General features: G+C 59.9%; 1 protein-coding gene across 11 annotated transcripts; it reads right to left on the bottom strand.

Moving 5' to 3' along the window:
- Positions 1 to 9,411: 9,411 nt before the first annotated feature.
- On the bottom strand, positions 9,412 to 20,397 carry LOC110133087 (uncharacterized). Of its 11 annotated transcripts, none has more exons than XR_011491159.1 (10): positions 18,895 to 20,397; positions 18,388 to 18,717; positions 17,888 to 18,176; positions 16,843 to 16,902; positions 16,516 to 16,706; positions 16,138 to 16,308; positions 13,323 to 14,355; positions 12,608 to 12,913; positions 11,178 to 11,345; positions 9,412 to 10,680 (listed from the first exon to the last, which is right to left on the bottom strand). XR_011491159.1 is itself a non-coding variant. In XM_070476441.1 (7 exons), exons 1-4 carry the CDS (start codon positions 18,738 to 18,740, stop codon positions 14,349 to 14,351), a joined length of 630 nt encoding a protein of 209 aa, XP_070332542.1. In that variant the 5' UTR covers positions 18,741 to 20,397; the 3' UTR covers positions 9,412 to 10,680; positions 11,178 to 11,345; positions 12,608 to 12,913; positions 13,323 to 14,348. The 11 variants fall into 11 exon arrangements, 2 of the variants coding, with proteins under 2 accessions (XP_070332542.1, XP_070332541.1); XR_011491155.1 differs by having other exon boundaries at positions 13,323 to 13,406; positions 13,512 to 14,355; positions 18,388 to 20,397; XR_011491154.1 differs by having other exon boundaries at positions 13,323 to 13,406; positions 13,508 to 14,355; positions 18,388 to 20,397.
- Positions 20,398 to 23,116: the final 2,719 nt, after the last annotated feature.

Here is a 23,116-nt window from a genome sequence, read left to right on the forward strand (position 1 = left end):
CTTGCGGGCGCCCGCTGACCACATGGTGCCTCCTCACTGCCGGTCAGTGGGCCAGGTTCTGTTGTCCACTTGCATTTCCTGTCTTTGAATTACGCCTTCGCATCTCTTGAGTTTTTGCCTTTTTCTTGCTGGGCTGTAGGAGTTTTAAAGAACAGATGTGACCGACACAGGTCCTTCCAGCGCACTCCTGGTGCTGTTCTGTTTTGCTTGCCTTTTGTTTTAATTTTCACCCCTTGCATCCTGCCCACGTTTTTTTGATTACTCAGATATAGTTAAATTTAGTCATTCTTCTATGGGTGTTTTCATATTCTTTTCATAGTTCTCAAATCTGTTAGAAAACAGTTCTGCTTTCTGCTTGGGGAGATTCCTGACCTCAGAGAGGCCATCTGGGGAAACCGGAGAGGAGGCGTCAGCGCGCCAGCGGGGAACCCACGGCAAGGCCCGCGCCGCCACAGGACGGGGACCGACACAGCAAGGTGGCCGCTGGGGAGCCGGCCCCAGGCCGTGGGGGCACCCGCCCCTGCCAGGAACGGGTGGCCTCTCCCCAGACCGTGGGGGGCATCCAACCCTGCCCGGAACCAGGCAGACTCTCCCTAGACCATGGGGGACACCCAGCCCTGCCCGGAATGGGGCGGCCTCTCCCCAGACCATGGGGGGCACCCAGTCTTGCCTGGAATGGGGCGGCCTCTCCCCAGACCGTGGGGAGCCAGCCCCAGGCCATGGGGATCACCCACCCCTGAACAGATGGGGGGGCTTCTTCCTAGAACATGGGGGGCTCCCACCCCTGCCCGGAACGGGGTGGCTTTTCTTTAGGCTGGAGTGGCCGCCAGGCTCGGGGGAGCTGCAGCCCCTGGTCACCCCCACTCTGCTGGGATCACCTTAGGCCAGCAGTGACTGGGGTGCCCCTCTTCTGGGCTCCCCCCTTTTGCCAGCGGCTAGACCTGGAAGACGAGCCCCGGGACCCCGACCACGGGGATGGCAGCCCCAGCCTCTGGGAGCGAGTCCGGTCCAGCCGGGTAGCAGCACCTTTGTGGTGGTCAGAGGTTGTCACACGGCCGGGACGGGGTCTGCAGACGGGCCTGGACCCCCACGTCTGCGGACTCCCGGCTCAGAGGGCCCGAAGCCCCAGGTCACAGAATGGGCAGCCGGGCCCCTCTGGGAACACGGGAGGCCCCCCTCCAGGCCTCCTCCCAGGCGTCCTCAGAGTCCAGCGGTCGTGTGGCTCTTTCTCTTCACGAGCCGTCCTTCCCGTGAGGACACCGGCCCTGCTCCGTCCACGGCCGCTCTGACGCCCCACTTTAACCCCATCACTCTGCAAAGACCCCATCTCCTAGATGTTCACAGGAGCTGGCGACTTCAGCTCTGAACTTGGAGGGGACACGATTCAACCTGCGACACGGGTCCTGGGAAAACTGAGGAGGAGGCTTTCGTGTGCGGAGTGGAGGGCCGGCGGCTGGCAGACCTTGGGGAAGCCTCCTGACGGTCCGAGCATCCAGCAGGGGAGCGCCTGGGGTCAGTGCTGGTTCTCAGCACTGAGGCTCCTGCCCGACCCCCACAACTGTCCATAAGCCCCGCTGGGAGCACTCCTTACTGCCCTGGAGGGTCACTCCCTCTGAGGACACGGGAATGGCCCTCGGAGATGCCAACCAGCCCGGACGAGCTCCCCAAAACCCCTGAGGCCTGGGACCGGACTCTCCGAGGACGCGGGCAGGCCCTCTGAGGTGGTGAAGTCGGGAAAGAGGCACCAGGACCCCAGGCCCCGGCGGGTCTCGCTCTGTGGCAGCTGTGAACTCACACCTCTGCCAGACGCCCAGGGGGGCAGGGGGCTGGTGGGCGCAGTGCCCTGTGCAAGGGACGCCCCCCACCTCCCGGCCAAGATGGCAACTCGGCCCCAGCTCTCAGGGAGGGACGTGGGCCCCGGGCCCGTGGGGAGTGCTCCAGCCTGGTCCTTGCAGGGTCCTCGGGCCCGGAGCAGCAGGGGGCACGCTGGAATGTGGACTGTGACTCAGCACCCGTGGGAGGGCCTGGCCCCCGGGGGCAACGCTGACTCACTGGTGGATCAGGAGCGGGGCTTGTCACCCTCAGAATGTGTCACAGGAGGCGTGGGGCAGCCCCACTCGCCAGGCAAGTCAGCGAGAGAAGGGAACGAGCGTGTGGTCGCCAGTGAGACCCCAGGGAGGAAGCCCGGGGCCTCCTAGAGACTCAGAGGGGCCACCTGGGGACGCCGATCCCAGGACGGGGAGGACGGGGCTGCTCTGAGGCCGTCGCCGGGCCGAGGGGCCCGTGATTCAGAGGACTCCGGTTCTGTTGAAACGAGGCCTGCACAATTCCTCGGGGTGGGGGCAGGAATGTGCTGAAACAGGAAAGGAGACTTCCTCACCCCTCACCCGAGGACGGTAGCAGGAACCACCTCACTCTTCAAGAGGTTTTAAAAGAAAGCCTGTAGGCGGGCCCACACTGTTCCTTCTGCCGAGCGGCTTGCAGCTGTCTCTGAGGGATGCGTCAGGGCACCTTTTCGGTCCTTGAACACCCGTCACGGTTATTTTCAGGGAGGTGCTGGAAATGAAGTGAAAGTCGCTCAGTCGTGTCAGACTTTTTGTGACGCCATGGACAGTCCATGGGATTCTTCAGGCTGGAATCCTGGAGTGGGTAGCCTTTCCCTTCTCCAGGGGATCGTCCCAACCCAGGGATGGAACCCAGGCCTCCCGCTTTGCAGGTGGGTTCTTTACCGGCTGAGCCCCCAGGGAAGCCCCTGTGGGCGGGACCTGGCCCAGAGTCCCGCCTTCCCGCTGGCTCCCACTCCGCGACGTTTTGTTTTCCCGCCGCTTTGGGGCCTCGCTGGCGCCCTGACCTCAGCGCGGAACCAGCCCTGCGGAGGAAACCGCCGCTGAAGCCCCTGGATCGCGGCCCACAGCGCCACCGTGTGGTCCGCAGAGCCGGGCCGCTTCCCGGAGCGGCCGCGGCTCCGCGCGGCGTCCACAGCCGAGGCTGGTCCTTCAACATCCCAGCTGCTCGAGGAAGCCCCCTCCTCCAGGGGCCCCCACGTTCCCGACCGGGCTTCCGGCCCGGGGAGCACCCCGTGTGAGCGCAGACGCCCTCAACGCTTGGGCTCCCGGGACGGCCGGAGCGGGTGTGGATAGGAGGTGACGGTTCACTCGCCTATCCTGGAGCGGGGCTCAGTGGGCGCCTGCCCCTGCCCTGCCCCCCTGCCCACCTGAGTGGTGGCGGTGGGTTTTGTGGGGGGTTTGGGGGGTTGGAGAGGAAGAGTGGGGTGTGCTGGGGGAGGGGGGAAGGGGACTCAGGGGAGGCCTGGTGAGGGGGAGGGGCCAGGGTCTGCAGGGGCCCGGGGCTGGGGGCTGCCCGTGGGAGGCAGGTGCCTAGGGCGGGTGACGGTTTGGGGGGCTCACTGAGGCCCGAAGGACCCTGACCAGCTGCGGGAGGGCGGGCAGGCCCTCAGCGGGGAGCAGGGAGGAGGGGCCTCAGGAGACCCAGGATTTGAGCCCATCGGCGGGGGTCTTTCCCGCACGGGGACGGGGAGGGAGGGGGTGGGCTGGGGTCCTGCTCAGGGTCTCTGCCCTCCTTGCGGACGCCGCCCTGTCTGGGGCTGCCCCTTGGGACTGCGCTGACTCTCCTCCAAGATCTTAGGGGGCATCCTGCCGCCTTTGTCTCTGTCCCAGTCATAAAGTTAACAGGCGCGCTCTGGGGATTCAGACCGTAAAATGGAGAGAAAATGAAAGTGAGCAGGGATGCCGTCACCTACACTTCGGAGGGAGAGTCAGGCTTCCGGGTGTGCCCCCCGCCACTCCCGCCTCCTGACAGAGCTGCATTTCGGGCTTCTTGGTTTCTTTTAAGAGGATCTGCAAAGAGCCTGATTTCTTTTCGCCCGTTCTCCTTCAAGTTCAGGTGCCATTGTACAAATGAAGCCAGGAATCAAGTGAGAAATATGCATTTAACCCGACTCTGGGTCACCCCCATCACCAACAGGGATCCTTGTAAAACAGTGTCAACCAGATTTTTGGAAGTATGTTCAAGATTTTCCACTTTTCCCTAAACCGACGTTGAAATGCGCGTGTCTCCAGTCCCCTGCCTTGTCCCAGGAGAACCACCCCCACGGAGACCCCGTTCCTAGACAACGCCCAAGCCATTTAAGAAAGCTGGTGATGGGACCACACAAAGGTGCAGACGTTCTGACTAGTTCTGATACGAAGGTCCATGCAATGGCCCTGAACAAAATGATGCAAATCTGACCGGGCATCACCTTGAGCTGCTGGGGTCCAGCCCCAGCAGGATCCAGGGAGTACCCTCAGGATGAACAGCGTCGGCAAGAGAAGACATGTGAGACCAGCCTTGATAGGGCCAAGTCTGCGAGGGAGAGAGAGAGAAAGAGAGAGAGAGAGAGAGAGAGAGAGAGAGAGAGAGAGAGAGAGAGAGAGAGAGAGTGACCACACGGGGGTGTTTGCAGGGTCTGGCAGAGTCTGGCAATCCTTTATTTTTTACCGTGGCTTTTATACCCTAATTAGTACATTTCTAAGGGGAAGATAGTTTAACATTATGTCAGCTTGTCCTTCACGAAACCAGGGTGTTTTCTGCATACTCCTTTGTTTATGAGGGTCTTGTACATTTTCTTCTGGCCTTGGGGCATATTAGCGTTTTATGCAGGTCAGGTGAATGTAAACCTATTTTCTGTTTCTGTGGTGACCTTAACTGAAAGGTAGCAGTCTCATAGGGCAACAGTACAGAGTAGAAGTATAACCTTGTTAACACAAAAATTAATCCTTCTGCAGAAGTTGTCAGTTGCATTTGTCTAAGAAGTTTACCCCACACAGACTCTGCGGCTTCAGTGAGGCAACCTCTGCCTAGCATTCCTGGCTGACAATTAGCAACCACCTCATTGTTACCACACTAGGGCTAAGCTCTTATTTTTCTAGATCTATAACTATACTAACAATGGTTTCTATAACACAACCTTTGCACATTAAGAGCAAAAACACAGCAAGCAAAACACAGCAAGCAAACGTCAACCCAATAACCACCTTTAGAATAATTTTTTTTTAATGTTTTCTAATAGGACTCCTTCACCCCTCAAAAATGCTCTATGTCTATTAGGGCTTTTATATAATCAGGTTCTTTATGCTATTTTATGATTAGGATATTATAAGCAATCATGCATATTAGTACCAAGGGCATAAATGCATTTGGCTGACAAACTACCAGCAAAGGAGTTTAAATTAAAACACTCCTTTCACCCTGGATAATCTCATAAAATACCACCACCTGGGAAACTTATAGATTAAAGTTCTAAATTGATTCTTATTTGGGAAGAGATCAGGGAAGGCCTTCTGCCTGTGTCACAGAAATTAGGCAGTAGTCCATTGAGGCAGGCATCAGAAAGACCGATATCATCTTTAAGGTGAGCGCCGGGGCAGCTTTTCAGAATCCCTGAAAACCTGATCTGCCTTGCCTGTCAGGTTTTCTCCCTCGTGACCTTGTCACGGGAGCTTGTGTGCCAGCTCCCGGCATTGAGCGACGTCTGCTTCATCTCCCAGTGGGTCCTTAGTCAGGATATACAAGCATCAAGAGGGGACCTGTTCATCTCCCCCGCACTGAACGGGTCCCGACCACACCCCGTGACACGGCGTGGACATCTGGGCACGAAGGAGCTGCGGTGGGCAGGTGGGAGGCATTGGCGGGCGGGCCCCGCAGCGCATGCGTGTCCAGAGAAGTGGTGGTGGGCAGCCAGGCCCTGTCCTCTCGCACTGCTCTAACTGGTTACAGGGCTTTGCACGCGTCTACAGTGCTCATTTCATTCTCAAAAAGTACAATAAAATGTATTTTTCTGATCGGCATTAATTTCATAGTTTTCCTCCCTCCCCTTCTGGGCACACACCCACACCTGATATCAAGGCGCTTCCCCTCTAGAGGGATCGCAGGGACTTAGGCCTCAGACGCAGGCCAGCCTGAGCGGTGGGGTTCTGCACAGGCCGGGGTGGACGTGGCCTGGGGTGCCTGCCTTGGCTACCTCGGAGCCCTGCGGGGTGTGCCCCTGGGGTCGGCCCCCGTCAGGGTGGTCCTGTTCTCTCTCCTGGGTCCCACCTGTCACTTGTGGCTGCCAGGGCCCAGGGGACAGCCCACCCCCCACCCCCCACCCCCGGCCACCCCCTTGAGGGCCCTCTGGGAGACACCCTTCTTGAAGCTGTGTGTCGCAGGGAGGGTTTTCTCAGCCGTCCTGGGCCCTCTGCTGGGTCTGTGACATAGTCTGAGCACAGACAGTCTCAGGAGGAAGGAACAAACATCTATGTGACGTTGGTTTTATACACCTTAGGGCTTCCTTGGTGGGAAGATGTGGGTTTGATCCCTGGGTCAGGATGATCCCCTGGAGGAGGAAATGGCAACCCACTCCAGTGTTCTTGCCTGGAGAATCCCATGGACAGAGGAGCCTGGCGGGCTGCAGTCCACGGGGTTGCGGAGAGTCAGACATGACCGAGCATGAGACGAACACTCTACTTACGTGCTTGGGGGCGGCAGCTTCACAGAAGGTAAAGCTCCAGAGAAGTGGCTAGGCTTGGGGGAACCTGTGCCATTTGATAAAGAAGGATGCATTTCAGGGGCTGACAAGACAGAGAAAGGAGGCGTGTGGGAGGGGCCGGCCCGCCCCAGCATCTCAGGCCCCTCGCGGGAGGCTCCAGAGTGGGCCCCTCACAGGGAGCTGGTCTCCTTCAGGCAGAGGGACCACCGTCAGCGTTTCCCGATCGCCTTCAGCTCAAAGCGTTCCCTCTGGGGGTGACCCACTGTGGACGGCTCACTCTGGACTCCCACAAACCGTGTCCCCGAGGCGCTGTGATCTGCGGCGGCTGCTGTCTGCACCCTTGGGCAGCTTCAGCTCGTGTTTGCATGGGTTTGCAAGGCACTTGGGGAGGGTGTCAAGACCCAGCTTTTCTCGAGAGGAGAAGGGAGCCCCCTGGAGCCCCCCCTCTCTGCGGTCCAGCTGGGACAGACGGAGGCCCAGAGGGGGCCAGGGCAGGAGTGGGGGCCCGCATTCCCAGGGTGCTGACCTGCGGACTCTCTCCACCCTGGGGGCTGTGGGAGAGAGGCCAGACCCCATCCCCCGGAAGAGGAGTCCAGTGGATGGGATGCGGAGGGGAGTGTGCACTGGCCGTCACTCCCGGACTCCTGTGCTCAGCACATGTTCTGAGGCCCGTCCCCAGAAGCCCCACGTGAGGGCAGCAGCCCAGGAAGCTGCGTGTCCAGGAGTGGGTGTCTGGACGCAGTTCACCAGGGACACAAGCTTGGCCTGGCCTTCTGCACCTTCCGAACTGGGTGCCGGTCGTCCTGCTGCAAAGGCAGTTTCTGGTTCTGTGGCTGGGGCGGTGGCACGTGCCCCTGTGCCTGCCTGAAGCCTGGCCTTGCGCCCACCCCGGGCCGGAGCAGCTCACCCCTTTCTAGCGCTGGCCCAGACTCAGTCTCAGGAGGTGGGGCTCGGGGCGCCCCAGTCCCAAGTGCAGACCCAGGGGCTGGACCGAGGCTGCCACCCGCCTCCCCAAAAGCGCGGGTCCCTGCAGAGAGAGAACAGGTCACTTCGGCCCTCCTCCCTCAGGCTCCAGGGAAAGATGTCCCCAGGGCATGCGCCGGCGCCTGGGGACTGGGGCCGGGACCTGGGCTTCCCTGAGGGCCTCCGTCCCCCCAGAGCCCGACCCTCCTGGGTGGAGGTGTCTGCCCTGAGGGTGCAGGGGAGTGCACGTGCCTGGTGTGCGTGTGCGAGCGCGGGCGTGCGACGGGGTCATCCACGTCTCTGCGTGTATCAGTGTGCCCACACCGTGTGTACATGTGTGCGTGTGCCTGGAGTGTGCGTGTGCGAGCATGTGTGCAATCTCGGTCCCGGGCAGCCTGTCTGCGTGCACGTGTGTGCGTCTCTGCTGAGCGGAGGAGAGCAGAGAAGGGTGATGGGCGGGGGCGGGGTCCCTCGAGGGGGCGGGCCGCGCGGGTGTGGCCATACCGCGCTGTCCTGAGCTGCCCCAGCCCCGGGCCAGCGAGGGTCCCGGGCGTTTCCCTGGCTCCGGGCTGCCGCGTGCCTGGCCGTGGCCGAGCCCACAGCGCCCTCTGGCGCCCCTCCGCCCCCGCGCGTGAAGCCGCCGGGCAGAGCCGTAGCGCTGGGCTCCGGGGTCGCGGGGGCGGGGCGGGGGGGACGAGCGACTCGGCCCCGGGCAGGTGCCCGGACACCCCGGCCCACCGGCACAGCTGAGGCGGGTCGGCGGCTGCATTCTAGCACACGGGCTCCTGTGGGCCTAAGAGAGGCCGCGGGCTTCCCCGCCCGCCTCCCTGGCTCCGGGGCGGAGCGCCCGCTCTCCTGGGAGGACCGGCAGAGGCGGCGGGGACCTGCCCTCGCCCCGGGGTGTCAGAGGCGCCCGCATGGTCACTCAAGGCCCCTCTCCCCCCCGGAGCTGGCTGCAGAAGGCTGAGGCTGGGGTGCTGGGCACAGTCCCTGTGGCCCCTGCCGCTGAGAGAGGGCTCAGGTCCCCCCATATGGCACTGTCTCCCCCCCCACCCCCGCTCTGATCAGGGCCACCCCACCTGCTGCGGCCCCTGGAGAGCAGGCCCAGGGCCCCGCTGACTCTGTGGGGGAGTGGGGGCTTTCCCCCAAGGACAGTGGGAGGGTCACAGGACAGTCCCCTTAAACAGGACTGGACCCTGTGCCCACCTTGTGTATGAACTCTTCATCCAGGGACCCAAAGACATCAGGGGAGGAAGTGGACAGAAGAGAGAGATGGGGTAGAGATGGGATAGAGATGGGATGGGGGGGAGAGACAGGGGTGGGGGGACAGGGATGGGAGAGACAGACAGAGATGGGGAGACAGGGATGGGGGGAGACAGGGATGGGGAAGGGAGAGACAGGGATGGGGGAGGGAGAGATAGGGATGGTGGGAGAGACAGGAATGGGGAGAGACAGGGATAGGGGAGACAGGGATGGGGAGAGACAGGGACGGGGAGAGACAGGAATGGGGGAGACAGGGATGGATGAGGGAGACAGGGACGGGGAAGGGAGACAGGAATGGGGGAGACAGGGACAGGGGGAGACAGGGACGGGGGGAGACAGGGATGGGAGGAGACAGGGACAGGGGGAGACAGGGACGGGGGGAGACAGGGACGAGGGACACAGGGATGGGGGAGACAGGGATGGGGAGAGACAAGGAAATGAGGGGGTACAGAGGAGTCACCCCAACACCCCATCCTTTATCCTATCTCAGAGAGTTCTGGGTCAGCTTGCAGGTGAGGGGCCACCTGTCCCAGCCCCCGACTTGCCCACTAGGTACCCGGGGCGCAGAAGCCAGGCTCAATCTGTTGTTGTTTGCAAAAATCAGTGGACCTGGAACCACTCCTAGACACCGCCCCCCTCCAACAATGTGTGGCTTGAGCCCTGGGGAGACGCATCTTTCTGGCGTCACTGAGCACTGACCAGGGTGCCCACACCGCTCCTTTGGGTGTTGGGTGAGTCCCTCCTGCTGGCGGCGTGGGACGGAGGTTTGTCCTTCCCTTCCTAGCTACCAGCCCCGGAACTCTGCGGCTTCCCACGGAGTCTGCATTGTAAGTGGGCACATTTGTTCGTGTCCATGTTCTCAGGGACGTGTACATGGGCTTAAATGGTTAAACATCTCAAACAAATATACTTGGCAAATGGAAATCAAACCTTATTTTCTTTTAATTTCAGAGTTGTCTGTGGAAAGCTGACTTGAAAGACATTGAAATTGGATAGGTAATTAATTCACATGCACCTACAAGAGAGGAGAGGACGCACAAATTATTTGTAACATTTTGTAAGCACTGAAATTAATGTAGTGTGAATTTGTCATTTCTACCCAAAGTTACAGATTTTCTATATTATAATTTAATCTTTCTAATGTAAAAAGAATAGGAATTTTGCCCTTTCTGGCCTCTCGGGAAGCAAGAACTAGTGTATCTAATTATCTGAACACATAAGAACATAAAGGAATAGCAAGGAGTGAAATTATAAATCGGCCTGGAGAAACCCACGTCTGCTGATTAAACTCTCTTTCTGGAGCCCTTAGCAATCATGTTGCCTCTGTGTTCATAGTAATTGCATGTGTCAAAGCCAAGGCTTTGTGTAAATGGGATGGATGCATTACAGTTTTAATTCAGAGGGAGCTGGCTGCTCCTCTCGGGTCGGCGAGGAACGGGGGCCGTGGCCAAGGGGGCAAAGGCCCCGGGCGACGGGGTGACAGTGGGCCAGGGTCTCCTTGGGCCATGCTGTGGTCGTGGAAGTTCTGAAAAAAGAAATGCAATTGACCCACACGAGCAGCCACCTGCCCTCCAGGCCTCGGTGATGGAGGACGTCCTGTGTCCTCCGGGGAGTGGGTTTCAGCATGAGACGCTGTTGAACCTCAGGGCGGTGACGCAGGAGGACAGGAGCTTTCCGACACGCTTGCATCTCAGCGGCAAAACAGAACCCTGCTTTTAGCTTTCAAACGTTCCCCAAAGCCCAGGGAGTCACCCCTTCTCTCTTTCCCCTCCCGGGAATCCCAGCTTTCTTGTCTCCTGGCACCTGAGTGGTTGGTGCCTCTGAAGTCTTTACACTGAAGGGCTTGACAGCTTCCAAGCAGGAGGCGCTGGTTTGTCATCAGAGGGAGAGTCCATCAAGACACTGTCTCTGCTGCAGAGACCTTCTCTCTGCAGGTGAAAGGGACACATCTGTCGTGAAGGTGCTGCTGTCCCCGAAGCAGCCTGGGTGACACCAGGGTGAGGAGGTGCAGGGCTGCAGCGGCTGCCCTGAAAACTGTGGGCTCTGGGCGTGCCTCCCCCTTCGGGCAGAGGGGACCCGGCCAACCGCAGAGAACGCCCCGCCATCCGGGGCAGAGGACCCCCCACCATCCAGGGCAGAGGGGACTCCACCATCCACGCAGAGGGGACCTCACCATCTGGGGCAGAGAAGCCCCAGCCACCTGGGGCAGGGGAGACCTGGCCACCCGGGGCAGAGGGGACCCCGCCATCCCTGCAGAGGGGACCCCGCCATCCACGCAGAGGAGACCCCACCATCTGGGCAGAAGGGACCCTGCCATCCAGGGAAGAGGGGACCCAGCCACCCAGGGGAGAGGGGACCCCGCCATCCATGCAGAGGGGACCCTGCCATCCACACAGAAGGGATCCCACCATCTACGCTCCCTCACACGTGGATGGCTCCGGCTGAGCCCACCCGTGCCTCTCTGGTTGTGGGTTTCTTTCTGGCCTCTGTTTGGCAGGTGAAGGCATCCCATTCGGCTAAAGGTGGCGGAGGCTTTGGAGGGCTCTGGGTGGCTCTCTGTCTTAGCCCCAAACAAGCACTGCGGATGAGGCAGCTGAAACGAGACGTTTCTCCCGCAGTCTGAGGGTGGACGTCCAGCGCGGGGTGCCGGTGTGCCCGGGGCGCTGCGGGGCTCTTCAGCCGGCTGCCTTGCCCGGCAGAGCCAGCTCTGGGGTCTCTTCTTACAAGGGCAGGGATCCCTTCAGGTCAGAGGCCACCCTGACGCCCTCCCGTCACCTCAGCTGCTCCTGTCTCCCTACCAGCCCTCGGGGGTTGGGGCTGCACCGTGAACGTGGGGGCGTGGCCCAGCCCCCCGCGCCCGTGAGCACAGCTCTGCACGGACAGGAGCGGCCGCGGGCTGGGAGGCAGCGGTAACGTGCCGGTCTTCCCCGTGCTGGGGGCTGAGGGCTGTCCCCTGCGAGCCGGCTTCTGCTCCCTGGCAGGTGGGTGCCAGGGGGGCTTTAGGATGGCGTTGGCAGTGATCCAGGGCCATGTGTCCCCATGGAGACGGGGCCTCCGTCTACACATGGGTGCTGTGAGAACATGCGTCCAGGCCACCGGGGGAGGCCCCATTGGACCAGGGCCTCCAGTGTGGAAAGGCGATTGGCAGATTGTGATCAAGGCCGGGCCCTGCGGGTGAGCTCAGCGACCTGCTCCCCGTTCCCGGCTGCGTGTCCACCCACTGCTGACTGTGCCCAGCAGGGTCCCTGTCCTCTCCTTGGCTGTGACGGCCACAGTCCACCTCTGCCTAGCCCTGTGAGACCCGACCTCTGCCCCAGCAGGACACCTCTGAAGGAGGAGAAGGGCCTCCGGGGGCTCAGCCCCTCCAGGGCGGGGCCAGACCCCACGCTCAGCTCAGTGATGGGCCGAGTGAGGAGCGTTCACCCCCAGGGTCGGTCCTGACGGTCGCGCTAGGCAGAGCCCGCGGGGACCTTGGACAGCGTCTGCCGCTCAGGGTCACGTACATGCTGAACCCATGTCCCTTTTGCCTTTTTTTCCCCCCTTCATTTTCTAAAAAGAGTCCTCTCTTATTTTTTAGAAAATTATTTATCTGTTCTGGTGGCGCTGGGTCTTTGGTACTGAGCGTGGCCTTTCTCCAGTTGCAGGAAGGGGGTTACTCTTTGCTGGGGAGCCGGGCTTCTCACTGCGGGGGCTTCTCCTCCTGCCGAGCGGGCTCCGGGTGCATAGGCTCAGGAGCTGGGGCTCACGGGCTTAGCCGCCCTGCAGAAGGTGGGGTCTTTCCGGACCAGGGGATGAACTCACGTCCCCCGCGGCGGTAGGGGGATTCTTAACCACTGGACAGCAGGGGGTTCTCACCTTTTCAACATAACGGCCGATGTCTGCTGCCTGCTGTGCCCTCTCCATGACGCCAGGGCCAGGCAGAGGCACAGTGGGACCCTCGGGGCCCTGTGTGGCTCTGCTGCCCCCGGGAGGGTCCCGGCGGCGTGGTGACGAGAAAGGCTGGGAAGCAGGAGCAGGGGTTGACGCACGACCTGAGCGGCTGACGAGCGTGGGCACGACCCAATTCCTTTCACTCTGGAAGCTCAGGGCGGCCATCAGGCCCAGGGCCACTGTGAGGCCAGAGCATCAATGTCGAGGCCTTTCAGCTGATTGAGAGCTTGTCTGGGAAACATAAGTGTTAGTCGCTCAGTCGTGCCCGACTCTTCGCGACCCCGTGGACTATAGCCCACCAGGCTCCTCTGTCCATGGGATTCTTCAGGCAAGAACACTGGAGTGGGTTGCTATTCCCTTCTCCAGGGGATCCTCCCAACCCAGGGATCGAACCCGGGTCTCCTGCATTGCAGGCGGATTCTTTACCGACAGCCACCAGGGAAGCCCCTGGGAGATGTAAACGGAGTCTAACCCACAGATCACTCAGCTCTCCTCTCTACCGGCAATTTTGTTGTCGTTGTGAGATCTGATTTTATCTATTTATACTTAAGAAAGAAAAAAGGAGATTCCAAAAAAAAAGAGAGATGGATCCCCAGGCCTGAGTTCTCTGGGATCCACCGTAAAGGTGCCCGCAAATTACCCCAGAGCAAGTTGCCGCACTTCACCGTTGGCTGGACTCTCTCCTGGCTTCCTCGGCACCTGCCCTTGAGTTTTCCACGTGAACCTGAAATTAGGTGTCTTAGCCGAAGGCAGGAGCCAGATTCTCATACTTAGTCAACGCTAAGAACTGCAGCGGGGAGAGAGCTGACACCCAGACCTGCTCACCCACCGCGTCAGCGCCGCTCTGATAAAGTGCTTGAGAGCCTTCAGCAGTTCCCGGTGCAGAGACAGCAAGCCTCTCTCTGAATTTCTAGAATTTTCCCGGATGTAGGGAGATGGGCAGATGGGTGTAGGGTGTTGAAAGCAGACTTTAACAAAACAGGCCCAGGCTCACATCCTGACGCCTCAGTTGTGCGCCTGTGACAAAACCACATGATTCCTGAGGTTCTGTCTCCGTGCTCACAACAGTGGGAGCACCGCTGTGAGGATCGCTGAGGACAGGGAGCCGCGGATGTCGGACACCTGCCCTCCGTGGTGTCTGAGCCCGGAGCAGCTGCGGTTATCGCGAGGGCACATGGGACTCCCAGACATAGTCTTGAAAACCTTGATGGTGGGGATCCTATCATAGCAATTACTCAGTAAATCAAGCCATGTGTCTCCAAGCCCGGCAGCTGCTCTGGAAGGGGAGGGAGGGGTGGCTATGGGTGCAGGAAGCATCCGAACTTCAGGAACCTGTTGCTGGGATGATGGGGGTGCAGGAGGGCAGGGGGTGCTGCAAACAGAAAATAGACCAAAGGGCGTCTGGTTGTGGAAGGCGGGGGTGGGTGCGGCCATCGACTGGGAGCAGGAGACTGAGGGCAGCACCTGGGGGGCCTCAAGGGGGTCTCCAGGGCCCGGCACCCCAGCACCAGGGAGGCGGGGGAGGTGAGGCCTCTGGCGGGGGAGGGGGGCTGCCTCCCTGAGGCGTCTTCCTCCCGCTGGGGGGTGGGAGCTCACGGCAACCCTTCCTGGTCCTGGGCTGTGGCTCTGGAATGCAGAGTCACCCCCACCTTCAGGGGAGTCGGCCTCACAAGCTGTAGAGACAGAGGAGAATGGGCTGGCTGCTGCCTGCTGGAGCCCCTGGAGCCCGGCGAGGTGGCCAGAGCAACCGGGGTGTGCTAGGAGTGTGCGAGGACGGGGTGTGCGAGGACTGTGCGAGGATGGAGTGTGCAAGGAGTGTGCGAGGATGGAATGTGCTAGGAGTGTGTGAGGAGTGTGCGAGGAGTGTGTGAGGATGGAGTGTGCTAGGACTGTGCTAGGAGTGTGCTAGGAGTGTGTAAGGAGTGTGCAAGGAGTGTGAGGATGGAGTGTGCTAGGAGTGTGTGAGGAGTGTGCGAGGAGTGTGTGAGGATGGAGTGTGCTAGGACTGTGCTAGGAGTGTGCTAGGAGTGTGTAAGGAGTGTGCAAGGAGTGTGAGGATGGAGTGTGCTAGGAGTGTGTGAGGAGTGTGCGAGGAGTGTGTGAGGATGGAGTGTGCTAGGACTGTGCTAGGAGTGTGCTAGGAGTGTGTAAGGAGTGTGCAAGGAGTGTGAGGATGGAGTGTGCTAGGAGTGTGTAAGGAGTGTGCTAGGAGTGTGTAAGGAGTGTGCTAGGAGTGTGCGAGGATGGAGTGTGCTAGGAGTGTGCGAGGACGGTGTGCTAGGAGTGTGCGAGGATGGAGTGTGCTAGGAGTGTGTGAGGACTGTGCTAGGAGTGTGTGAGGACGGGGTGTGCTAGGAGTGTGCGAGGATGGGGTGTGCTAGGAGTGTGTGAGGATGGAGTGTGCTAGGAGTGTGCGAGGATGGAGTGTGCTAGGAGTGTGTGAGGACGGTGTGCTAGGAGTGTGCGAGGATGGAGTGTGCTAGGAGTGTGTGAGGAGTGTGCTAGGAGTGTGTGAGGACGGGGTGTGCTAGGAGTGTGCGAGGACGGGGTGTGCTAGGAGTGTGTGAGGATGGAGTGTGCTAGGAGTGTGCGAGGACAGGGTGTGCTAGGAGTGTGTGAGGATGGAGTGTGCTAGGAGTGTGTCAGGAGTGTGCTAGGAGTGTGTAAGGAGTGTGCTAGGAGTGTGTGAGGAGTGTGCTAGGAGTGTGCGAGGATGGAGTGTGCTAGGAGTGTGCGAGGATGGAGTGTGTGAGGAGTGTGCTAGGAGTGTGCGAGGATGGAGTGTGTGAGGAGTGTGCTAGGAGTGTGCGAGGATGGAGTGTGTGAGGAGTGTGCTAGGAGTGTGTGAGGACGGAGTGTGCTAGGAGTGTGTGAGGAGTGTGCTAGAGTGTGCAAGGAGTGTGCGAGGATGGAGTGTGCTAGGAGTGTGTGAGGAGTGTGCTAGGAGTGTGCGAGGATGGAGTGTGCTAGGAGTGTGTGAGGAGTGTGCTACGAGTGTGTGAGGAGTGTGCTAGGAGTGTGCGAGGATGGAGTGTGCTAGGAGTGTGCGAGGATGGAGTGTGTGAGGACGGAGTGTGCTAGGAGTGTGCGAGGATGGAGTGTGCTAGGAGTGTGTGAGGAGTGTGCGAGGAGTGTGCGAGGAGTGTGCGAGGATGGAGTGTGCTAGGACGGGGTGTGCTAGGAGTGTCCTAGGGCAGGGTGTGCTAGGATGGGCCCTCCCTGGGGGGACAGCCCCACTGCACCCTCCGTGGGCCCCGCGGCTTTGCGTTTCTCCCAGAGGGAACGCCGGTTTGGTGGCTGGTGCTGACGGGGTGACCCCACCACCTGGGTCCACTGGGCAGAGACGCATGGAAACCAGAGACCCAGGATGCGGAGAACAGGGGTGCCGACTGGAACAACTTTACGACAGTAAGTCAACAGCCGGGACGACACAGACAAAGCCCTGAAAGACGCACCGCTGCAGCGCGCTGGGAAGGAGAGAGAGAACCCCGGTGTCCCACGTACGAACGAGCAGCTGTTTCCAGACGTCTTCCCAACAGGGAGCCCCGGGCCCAGATGGCTTCCCTGCTGGACGCAGCCACATGTCTAAGGAGAAGTCGCTGGGTCCGCAGGAACTTCTTCAGAAACTGGAGAGGAAAGAAAAATTTTCAACTCAGTGTGTGAAGCCAGCGTCGCCGCGACCCCCAAACCAAACACGTCCTGTGTAAAACACCAAGCGCAGTGTTCCTCATGAACACAAGTGAAAAAACTGTTGACAGATTTTAGAAAATTGAGTCCAACAATGTTTCGAAAGAACAGTGCATTGTGATACACAAATTTAAAAGCCAACGTACGGTCCTGGTAAATGGTTTCAGCAAACTAGGAGAGGAAGGGATGACAGTCTTCAAACTTATAAACAGCACCAATGACACGTCTCCAAGTGCCATCACACTTAACAGTGGACGACTGAACGCTGCCCCACGGGGTCAGGAAGGAGGCAGGGGTGAGCCTCTCAATGCCACTATTCAACACCATCCTGAAGGTTCTAGTCCGAACAAGAAGGAGACAGGGAAACAGCAGGCAGATCAGAAAGTAAGAAACGAGATTCTCTGTTCCCAGGTGACATCACTGTCGATGCAGAAAACCCCAAAGGAGCCACAGAAAGAGGGGCTAGAACTAACCCGTCAGAGCAGCAAGGTCAGGGGATGCAAGGTCAACATCCAAAGCCAAGGTCGCGTAGACTAAATAGTGGAAAACAATCAGAAATTGAACTGAACAAATAGTGTTGCAGGTAGGACCCCGGTGTCTCCTCCTGCAGCCGGCGGTCTGGGACGCTCTCCACTCTCAGGAGCGGTTAGAGGACCGCGGGACGTGGGTGCGGGGGGCAGCTCTCAGGCCCTCGCCCTTCAGCTCTGCATCAGCCTCTGCTGAACAGCTCAGCCCCAGCGGCCAGACTCACTCCTCACGCGGGTGAGGGACGGGCTCAACGGGGGAGGGTGTAAGGGTGGGAGGAGGGTCACCTCTGACCTGGGGGCTTCATCAGCTGGGGGAGGGGCCGAACCGGGGAGGCATCCGAGGAGACCAGCCAGGAGGCTGAGTGGAGGAGCCCCAGGGACGTGTGGGCAGGACCTTCCCGGAGCTCGCCCCAGCCTCCGTGGGTCTCTCTCCCCCTGCCCTGCCCCGGGACTAGCCCCCCTCAGCCCACCCCGCTCCCTCCTGGAGGGGCAGAGGCCTCCTGTCCAGGTGTGGGCTGCTCCAGGTCCATCACGGAGGCTCTAACAGGGAGTCTGCTCCTCATCTTCCAGCTTCCGGCGGCGGCTGGCGCTCCTTGGCTCACGGCCACCTCGGTCCAGCTTTGAGGTCCAGCACCTTCACACCCCAACCCAACTGCCCTCCCATCACCTTCTCCATTTGTCAGCCCGCCCTCTGCCTCCCTCTTCCAAAGCCCCCTGTGACGGCATCCGGAGCCCACCCAGGCAACCCAGGGGGACCTCTTCAAGGTCCTTGCTGTGGACTGAACATTTGTGTCCCCCACCCACATGTGGAAGCCCTGAGTCCCGATGGGATGGTGTCGGCGGTGGGTCTTTGGGAGGTGATTAGGGTGGGAGGTGGCGAAGGTGGGGCCTGGAATGGGACTGGGGCCCTCCTACAACGAGGAGGAGGTCAGAGACTCCTCTGTCTCGTGAGGACCCGTGAGGAGGCTTACACCTCACTGTGGACGATCACCTTCATTGGCAGCCAACTCTAGCCATTAACCACGTCTGCAGAACACGTTCACCAAAAATACAGTAACTGCAACGAGAGGGACGCCTAGCCACGCTGACAAAACCATCACAGCTTCTGTTCAAGACGTGGGGGTTTCCTTACTTTGTGCCTCGAAGCGGTGATGCTGGTAATGTTTAAGAAAAATAGTTCTCCTTCGTCACACTTTTCATGGCCCATTTTCAGAAGTGTCAGGGAGGGTAGAGGCTGCAGGGGCTCCCTGTCCAGCTCGCCAAGGCCTCCATGCTCCCTCCTGTGGCCGAAGATAAAAAGAGACGGAGAGACTGATGGCGGCAGGTCGGAGGGGAGTGGGAACCCCTCCTCCAGTGGAGACTCACCACCCTATCCCAGTCCAGCTAGGGGTGAAATTCCAACTGATTTCCCTGGTCCCCTCCAAAGAACTCCTAGCCCTTGGGAGCGCTTGGGAGGGTGGACGTGGTCACCTTCGCGCAAAAGAATTGCACCTTTGGTGACTGGGGTCGGCTGGCGGAGACTCGGTTCCAGGTCTCTGCAGGTAGAAGCCCTCAGGTTCCAGGAGAAACAAAGGCCACGAGCCCACAGGTTTCACAGAGGCTGGAGAGCAGGGGGGGACCCGGGCACCCCCGTGTCCAGGGGCACAGGGGCGGACGACCGGGGCCGCTCCTGGACTGGAGCTCTGGGACGCCAGCGTCTTTGCTGGCAGGTGTGAGCAGAGGGGCTGCTGGGGGCCTGGACCGGGCTTCGGAGCGCCGCCTGTCTTCTCCTGACTTAGAACACTGCGACCCGGCCTGCATCTTGTTGTACTGGCAGTTGAGCTAAGATAATTACATTGCATCATATTGTATCACACCGCTTTACATGGTTACATTTCTGTTGCACTGTTACCTTATCTGACTCTGATAGGATCCAGCCCAGGGTTAGACGGAGACATCACTAAAATCCCTTCAAATTAGACCCCAAGGTTAGATGGGTTTCATGACTTGCTTCATGACCTGCTTTCGTGAAGATCTGAAGATCTGAAGATCTTCTGCTAAGATCCTGAACATCATTCTGAACGTCAGGACCACTCTGTGTTTTATTTCTCTGAGGAAAGCAGAGGTGAAAGTACTCGCTGTGAGACACTGTCTACACAGCGTGCTGCCTCCACCCGGCTCCCAGTCACACGTGCACGAGATGCGGGTGTCGTCAAGGCACTCGTGGCCTCCACACGGCTGCTCAGCCACAGGGCAGGGGGGATGCCAGCCTGGAGGGTCTTGCCAGTTATTTGCTACGATACCGTCACATTATGCTGGGTGGTATTTTTAACCCGTCTCAGTCTGCAGTAGGATGGAGATTTGCTGAGACCTTCCATCCTGCATCAGCCGGGTCAGTCCCCGGCCTTGTGGAGCAGCTGCGGCAGCTGTCCCAGTCGCCCAGAAGGAGGCCGAGAAGGTCTCCTAGCTGGCTGCGGGAGGTGGCAGAGCGGAACTCCTGAGTCTGGCCGTCTGACTGCACACGCTGACCCAAAATGTCTCACACCACTACCTTGCCATGACTCCCCGGCAGCTGTTGTTCAGTCGTGTCCGACTCTTTGTGACCCCACGGACTGTACCTGCCAGGCAGCTCTGTCCATGGGCTTCCCAGGTGAGAATACTGCAGTGGGTTGCCATGCCCTCCTCCCGGGGATCCTCCCGGCCCAGGGATCGAACCCTGGTCTCTCACACTGCAGGCGGACTCTTTACTGTCTGAGCCTTCGGGAATCGGGGGACAATGGCGAGGCAGGGAGAGCTGAATCTATGGAGATTTTGGAAGCCCCCCGGCCCTGCTGCAGGACTCATGGGGACCCCTTGGCATCCCCACGGAGTCCTCCTGCCTGCCCATCTGCTCCCCCTGCCCTGCTGCACCGGCCATGTCCTGAGGCTGGACAGTGTCTGCCTCCGGCCCGCCCGGGCGGGACGCACGCGTGTCCTCACTCCCTAGACGGACAGTCCCTCTGGGTGGGACAGGATGCAGTTCCTGCACTGGCCCTGGCTGCGGGTGGGGTGCGGGAAGGGCTGGGGAGGGTGTCCCGTGTGAGAGGTATTCTGGGCTTCAGTCTTAAAGCTCCGAAAGCCCTGGGCAGATTTCAAAGAGCTGGTCACCCTAGAGAGACAGACCCTAGTCAGAGGGGTACCTCAGTAAGCCAGGGGCCCTGTGACTGGGAGACCCAAGGACGGGGCGCAGGCTTCTCCAGATCTGGCAGCCGGCCTGGGGCAGCAGGGTGCCCCCGGCCTCACTCAGGAGGGAGCGTCCCCCACCCCCAACCAGGTGCGTGGGGGAGGGGCGGGTGGAGTGGGGGCGGGGTAGCTAGAGGGACCCAGAGTGACCACCCTGTCCATCCTGAGCCTGAGGTTGGCTTCCGAGGGAACCATTGATAGGGGCTGCCCCCGCCCAAAGCCAGGCCTGCCGAGGACCGCGGACACTCCCTGCCCACCCAGGGTGGGGAGTAGGGGGTGGGGGCAGGAGGCACTCGCGAGGCGACCCCTCCCCTCCCCGCGCAGCTGTACCTTTAAGATGTTGGGAGTTAGGCGACCCCGGCCCCCCACCGCCCCCCCACCCCATCCCGGTCCCTGCCCGCTCGGCGCCCCCCTCCGGCTGACCCCCCCATCCCTGGGCGCCCCCCTTCCCCCACCCCGCTCGGCCCCTCCCCCTCCGGGTGACCCCCCACCCACCCTGCGTTCTCCGCGCCCGCCCAGCGGTGGCGCTGTTGCCCTTGGAACCAGCGACCCCCGACCGCCACACTTTGAGGGTCTCCTTCCCGCAGGGACAGGACCCCCGGGCTCCCAGAGGGGACTGAGGCGGGGGGACCAGCGACGGCAGCCTCTCCGGGGGCCAGACCTTTGGGGACCGGAGCGGCCGAGCAAGACTGGGACCAGCAAACCTGCGACCCCTCCCCAGCGCCGCGGGTCCGGACCTCCCTGAGGCGGCCAGGGTGCGGCCGGGGAGGGGGGCGCCTCTCGCTTCCTCCCCGTCCCTCCCCTCCGCCCACCACCGGGCTCCTGCGCTGGTCCAGGGGTCCGCGGGGCGGCGGTCCTGGCCCCTCATTCCGCGCTCTCAGGCTGCGCAGCGCCCTCCCGGCTCTGACCCCTCAGGGCGCTCTGGCCCCTCTGTCCCCTCCGAACACTCAGGCCTCCGGTGCCCGACCCTTGAACCCGGGTCCTGTGGCCCTGGGGCGGGGGGCGTGGACACTGCCCTGGGCTGCAGGCGCCAGGCCGCCTTGGGGAGGGGCCGGTCCCGCTCTTTGGTACTGGTCCTGCTCTTTCCGCGTGGCCGGCTTCCACAGCTGTATGGACGCACAGCCGGCACCAACCCTGCGGAAGTCTGAGGTGTGCCCTGTGGAGTTGTGACGTTTGTGTGTGGGGCAGTGATCACCACACTGAGGTCAGTTAACGCACAATCGCCTGGCGCGGTCTGTGACAGGGAGAGCTTTTACATCTCCTCTGAGTAACTTCCTAGGATGCCGGGGCTGTTACCATGGTCACCAGGGCGGCCTCCTCCCTGGATGCTGTTACCATGGTCACCAGGGCGGCTTCCTCTCCGGATGCTGTTACCATGGTCACCAGGGCGGCTTCCTCTCTGGATGCTGTTACCATGGTCACCAGGGCGGCTTCCTCCCTGGACCCCTTCATCTGACCACCGGACCGCCTCCCCACCCCCACCACTCAGGGTTCCCCACGCTTGTCACCCATCCTCTGGGTCTCCTTGCCTGTCTTCAGTATCTGTCATGTTCTCGTGAGCTCTTTAGATCTCTCTCTTCACTTATTTTTATAACTAAGATGTGGTTCTCTTCAGTCATTGCTTATTTTGTTTTTTCATTGTCATGATCTTTCTCTATTCCTTTTTCTGTTTAGTCTTCATTGCTGAAACAATGTTCTCCTCTTATTTCTAACTATATCTTAGGTCCTATGTACTCTTTCCTGCGTTTCTCGGACTTTGAACGGTCTTGTCCCCCCCCATGTGAGGTCATGGATCTGTCCCAGTCAGCTTGCTTTGAGTCAGCAGGTTTCGATTTTGCCGTGGTTTTGTGCATCTTTCTGCATGTTTTCATTATCTGCAGGGACCTAACTTTGGTCTTTATTCTTTTTTCCTCTTCTGATGATGACTTGGCAGAGGGTTTGATTCTGATCCTCTTCTGTTGCTGACTTCTTATGCAAAACTGATTTTTCTCCGCTCTCAGAAGGAAGCCTGTTGTACAGAACGACATTTCTAACAGCACTGGGTTCCTTCTCTCATTTTCCTACAGTTGAAAACAAAACAAAAGCCGCGATGCCTGAGACTTCCTGACTCTGCCCCTGTCCTTTAATCTTTCCTCCGGTCTTATTTTCCCGTCTCTGTTGTCCTGAGCCAGGGCCTCGGCCGCGCTCCTCTGAGAAGGGTGATGAGCAGGGCTCACCGTCCCTGCAACCCAAGGCCCAAGTGTCCACTGCAGCCCTAGTGTCAGCAGGGCAGAGGGCGCAGCGGGCTCACGGCGCAGACACGGGGTCAGTTAGTGTCTATGGATCTCGAGGCGAAATGGCCTTGGACGCAGGACATATATAGTCACTTGGGAAGTTCACAAGGTAAGAAAGTTACCCAGAAGTTCTATTATCCCAGGTAAGATCTAACAGTCAGAAGGAAGCTGAGAGCAGGCTCAGAGCAAGAAACAAGTGTGAAGCTTGTCAAAGCAAGTGCGAGTTGGAGTGATGACAGTTTACCATCCATTTTTAATCCCTTTACTTAAAAGAAATGTGGACAGTGAAGAAAGCCAAATGCAGCTAGGCACACACGCGTGTGGCTCCCTCTCCTGGGCGCTCACTCTTCCACCCACCCACTGGGTCTACCTGCCAGGCCTCATCGGGAGGAGAAGAGGTCCTGGTGATGATGGCTGATGTACTTAGTTAGAAGTGCTGGAGTCTTGACAACATGGCTGAAACATTCATGACGTGCTTTCCTGAGCTCCCTCCCGAATCCGTTGTTGTCAGTTGCATAATTGATGGTGACATTGCTAGTTCTGGAAGAGGAGAGAGTTTGCATAATTTGTTTATGAGAAAAGGAAGGATTCTGTTTGGAGAGCCCCCATGTGCTCTGCTGAGATGCTCTGGTTCCCAAATATTGGAGGAACAAGCACATTCTTTTCTAGTTTGGAGACAGAGAAGGACTTAATCCCGCCCGAATGCGTTCTCCCTGCCTGGACTAGTGCAGCGACCTAGGCAGTAA

Source organism: Odocoileus virginianus, chromosome 14 (genome assembly GCF_023699985.2).
Source record: "Odocoileus virginianus isolate 20LAN1187 ecotype Illinois chromosome 14, Ovbor_1.2, whole genome shotgun sequence".
Classification (NCBI taxonomy): Eukaryota; Metazoa; Chordata; class Mammalia; order Artiodactyla; family Cervidae; genus Odocoileus; species Odocoileus virginianus.